Here is a 4,284-nt window from a genome sequence, read left to right on the forward strand (position 1 = left end):
GATTGTTTTTTTCTTGCTGATTTGTTTGAGTACTTCGTAGATTCTGGACGTTAGTGCTTTGTCAGATGTATAGATTTTGAACACTTTTTCCCATTCTGTGGGTTGTATGTTAACTCTGATGATTATTTCTTTTGTTGTGCAAAAGCATTTTAGTTTAAGTCTCACCTACTTATCTTTGTTTTTGTTGTGTTTGCTTTTGGTTTCTTGGTCATGAAGTATTTGCCAAAGCCAATGTCTAGAAGGGTTTTTCCAATGTTATCTTCTAGAATCTTTATGGTTTCAGGTCTTAGATTTAAGTCTTTGATCCAACTTGAGTTGATTTTTGTAGTAGGTAAGAGATGTGGATCCAGTTTCATTTTTCTACATGTGGCTTGCCAATTATCCCAGCAGCATTTGTTGAATGGAGTAGGGAGTCCTTTCCCTACTTTATGTTTTTGTTTGCTTTGTCAAAGATCAGTCGGCTCTAAATATTTGCCTTTATTTCTGGGTTCTCTATGTGTGCCATTGGTCTATGTGCCTACTCTTATAACAGAACCATGCTGTTTTGGTGACTAAGGCCTTATAGTATAGTTTGAAGTTGGGTAATATAATGCCTCCAGATTTATTCTTTTTTCTTAGTCTTGCTTTGGCTATGCAGGGTTTTTTTGGGCTCGAGGTGAATTTTAGGTTTGTGTTTTCTATTTCTGTGAAGAATGATGGTGGTAGTTTGATGGGAATTGCATTGAATTTGTAGATTTCTTTTGGCAATGTGGTCATTTTTACAATATTGATTCCACCCATCCACAAGCATGGGATGGGTTTCCATTTGCTTGTGTTTTCTATTATTTATTTCAGCAGTGTTTTGCAGTTTTCCTTGTAGAGGTCTTTCACATCCTTGGCTAGGTATATTCCTAAGTATTTTATTTTATTTTCTGTAGCTATTGTGAAAGGGGTTGTGTTCTTGATTTGATTCTCAGCTTGATCGCTGTTGATTTACAGCAGAGCTACTGATTTGTGTACATTAATTTTCTATCTTGAAACTGTTTAATTCATTTGCCAGTTCTAGGAACTTTTTGGATGAGTCTTTAGGGTTTTCTAGATATACGATCATATTATCAGCAAACAGCACCAGTTTGACTTCCTCATTACCAATTTGGATGCACTTTATGTCTTTCTCTTGTCTGATTCCTCTGTCTAGGATTTCCAGTACTATGTTGAATAGAAGTGGTGAAACTGGGCATGTTGGTCTTGTTCTAGCTCTCGGGGGAATGCTTCCAACTTTTCCCCATTCAGTACAATATTGGCTGTGGGTTTGTCATAGACGGCTTTTATTACCTTAAGGTATGTTCCTTCTGTGCCAATTTTGCTGAGGGTTTTAATCATAAAGTGATGCTGCATTTTGTGAAATGCTTTTTCTGCATCTATTGATATGATCATGTGATTTTCATTTGTAATTCTGTTTACGTGGTGTATCACATTTATTGACTTACATATGTTAAACCATCCCTGCATCACTGGTATGAAACCCACTTGATCATGGTGGCTTATATTTTTGATGTGCTGTTGGATTCAGTTTCCTAGTATTTTGTTGAGGATTTTTGCATCTATTCTCACCAGGGATATTGGTCTGTATTTTCTTTCTTTGTTAGGCCCTTCCCTGGTTTTGGTATTAGGGTGATACTGGCTTCATAGAATGATTTAGGGAGGATGTCTTCTTTCTCTATTTTGTGGAATAATGTCAATAGGATTGGTACCAATTCTTTGAATGTCTGACAGAATTCAGCTGTGAATCCATCTGGTCCTGGACTTTTTTTGTTGTTGTTATTGTTGGCAAATTTTTTATTACCATTCCAATCTCACTGCTTGTTTGGTCTTTTCAGAGATTCTATACCTTCCTTGTTTAATCTAGGAGGGTTGTTTATTTATTTCTAGGAGTTTATCCATCTCCTCTAGACTTTTTAGTTTCTGTACATAAAGGTGTTCATAGTAGCCTTGAGTAATCTTTTGTGTTTCTGTGCCATCTGTTGTAATTTCTCCCATTTTGTTTCTAATTAAGTTTATTTAGATCTTCTCTCTTATTTTCTTGGTTAATCTCACCAATGGTCTATCAATTTTATTTCTCTTTTCAAAGAACCAGCTTTTTGATTCCTTTATTTTTTTATATTTTTTGTTTTGATTTTATTTATAACAGTTCTGCTCTGACCTTGGATATTTCCTTCCTTTTTTGGGGTTTTGCTTTAACTGGTCTTTGTTTCTCTAGCTCCACCTATGTTTCTCTAGGTCCACATAGTGACCTTAGATTGTCTATTGGTGCTGTTTCAGACTTTTTGATGTAGGCATTTAATGCTATGACTTTTTCTCTTAGCACCACCTTTGCTGTATCCCAGATATTTTGATAGGTTGTGTCACTATTATCATTCAGTTCAAAGAATTTTTAAATTTCCATCTTGATTTTATTGTTGATCTAGTGATTATTCAAGAGTAGGTTATTTAATTTCCATGTATTTGGATGGTTTTTAGGGTCCCTTTGGAATTGATTTCCAATTTTATTTCATTGTAGTCTGAGAGAGTGCTTACTTATAATTTAGATTTTCTTAAATTTGTTGAGACTTGTTTTGTGGCCTATCATATGGTCCATCTTGGGGAATGTTCCATGTGCTGACTAATAAAATGTATATTCTGCAGTTGTTGGATAGAATGTTCTGTAAATATTTAAGTCCATTTGTTGAAGGATATAGTTTAAGTTCATTGTTTCTTTGTTGACTTGCTGTCTTGATGACCTGTCTAGTGCTGTCAGTGGAGTATTAAAGTATTAAAGTCCCCCACTATTATTGTGTTGCCATATTCCACTTTATAGTCATGTGACTATGATGTTTTAAACATAAGCCTATTCATATGCCAGATAAACTTCAGAAACTCTTAATGTCTCTACTACAAAAATTCTGCCTCTATCCTTATGTAATTAGGTCGATTTAGAAAATTAAAGGCCACAGGCTAGAAAAGTGATTTCCATAAATGCAACAAAACAAAAAGTTTTTCCAACTACATCTATGCAATGGGAAATCTTTTTTTTAAGCACCAAATCAATTTATTCAATTGTACAATGTATTCTAATTTGATAGTTTTCAAATATAGTAACAACAAAATATAATAAAATTAAGACTATATAAAAACCGAGTAAATGGTGTAATTCTGACTAAAATAAAATGATATTTATTATTAATTTTATAATCAGTATACACTTATATGTTTAAATTTTACTTTACATATGTAAGATCACAGCCAAGGAGGTTAACCATAATTTCAAATTTTATCACCAGCCACTTGTGCTATTTTATCACATTTGAAAATATTCAAAGTGATCTATAATTTTTTGGACAATAACAATTAAGGACCTGTTCTTCTTCAAGGTAATTTTTAAAATTAAATGATGTACTGAACATACTACCAAAAAACTTTACTTTTTGATTATGGCCTCTACACTGAAGATCTTTCAGAATTATTTAAATTAATTTTAAAATCTTCCCATGACCCCTCTGTTCAAAGAAATATCATCTTTGAAATAATTTGTGTGAATATTTGCAAATCAAAACGGATTCACAAGACCACATTGCCATAATCACTAATTTTAACAGTCTCCTAAACATTTTCTATATCACTTTTCTTGATTGTGAAATGTCAGTAATATGGACACACTCTTAATATAACAGAATATTTAAATTACATCAATTTCCCGTTAACCCACCAAAGTCATTCAATAATCATATTGACCATTTCTACTGATGGGCAGGAGGCTCTTCCACTAATGGCTTCCATGTTTTCCACTGCATCATTTGTCTTGCCAGACTTAGTTCATTTTTACCCACAAGAATCATCTCTTCTATTTGGCCTCCTTCAAGTTGTTCTTCTAATTTTTGAACATCTGATGCCACTTTGATCATAGCCAGCTTCTCATTAGTAATCTGTTCTGTATACTTTCTATATGCTGCATTTTTAGGGATTTGCTCAAGAGCATCAAGAATATTTGTGTACAATATTCTTAGCCTGTCATGTGGACTCTTGCATATCGCAAGGCCAGTTGTCTTCTTCAGCACACTCGCCATGACAGCCAAAAATGTATATGAAGTTTGATAATCAATCCGGCACCTCTCAAATTACACCGTGATAAACTACTTTTTAAAAACCTGAATAATTATAACATAATACTAAGTAATCTTAATAAATAATTAAATGTTACAATTTAAGAAAACATTCAATTATACATTATAATCAAAACAATATAGAGAAAAATAGGATATCTAAAGA

The 4,284-nt window shown here is 33.1% G+C and overlaps 1 protein-coding gene across 1 annotated transcript; it reads right to left on the reverse strand.

Annotated features, from left to right (window-relative positions):
- Positions 1-3,755: 3,755 nt before the first annotated feature.
- LOC116466356 (NADH dehydrogenase [ubiquinone] 1 alpha subcomplex subunit 5-like) lies at positions 3,756-4,082 on the reverse strand. The gene has a single exon (XM_032754927.1). It carries the CDS (start codon positions 4,080-4,082, stop codon positions 3,756-3,758), a length of 327 nt encoding a protein of 108 aa, XP_032610818.1.
- Positions 4,083-4,284: the final 202 nt, after the last annotated feature.

Source organism: Hylobates moloch, unplaced genomic scaffold (assembly GCF_009828535.3).
Source record: "Hylobates moloch isolate HMO894 unplaced genomic scaffold, HMol_V3 SCAFFOLD_4, whole genome shotgun sequence".
Lineage (NCBI taxonomy): Eukaryota > Metazoa > Chordata > Mammalia > Primates > Hylobatidae > Hylobates > Hylobates moloch.

What these genes read in the sequence shown, in the direction of transcription:
- LOC116466356 (XM_032754927.1), bottom strand. Translation starts at nt 4,082, where the DNA reads ATGGCGAGTGTGCTGAAGAAGACAACTGGCCTTGCGATATGCAAGAGT.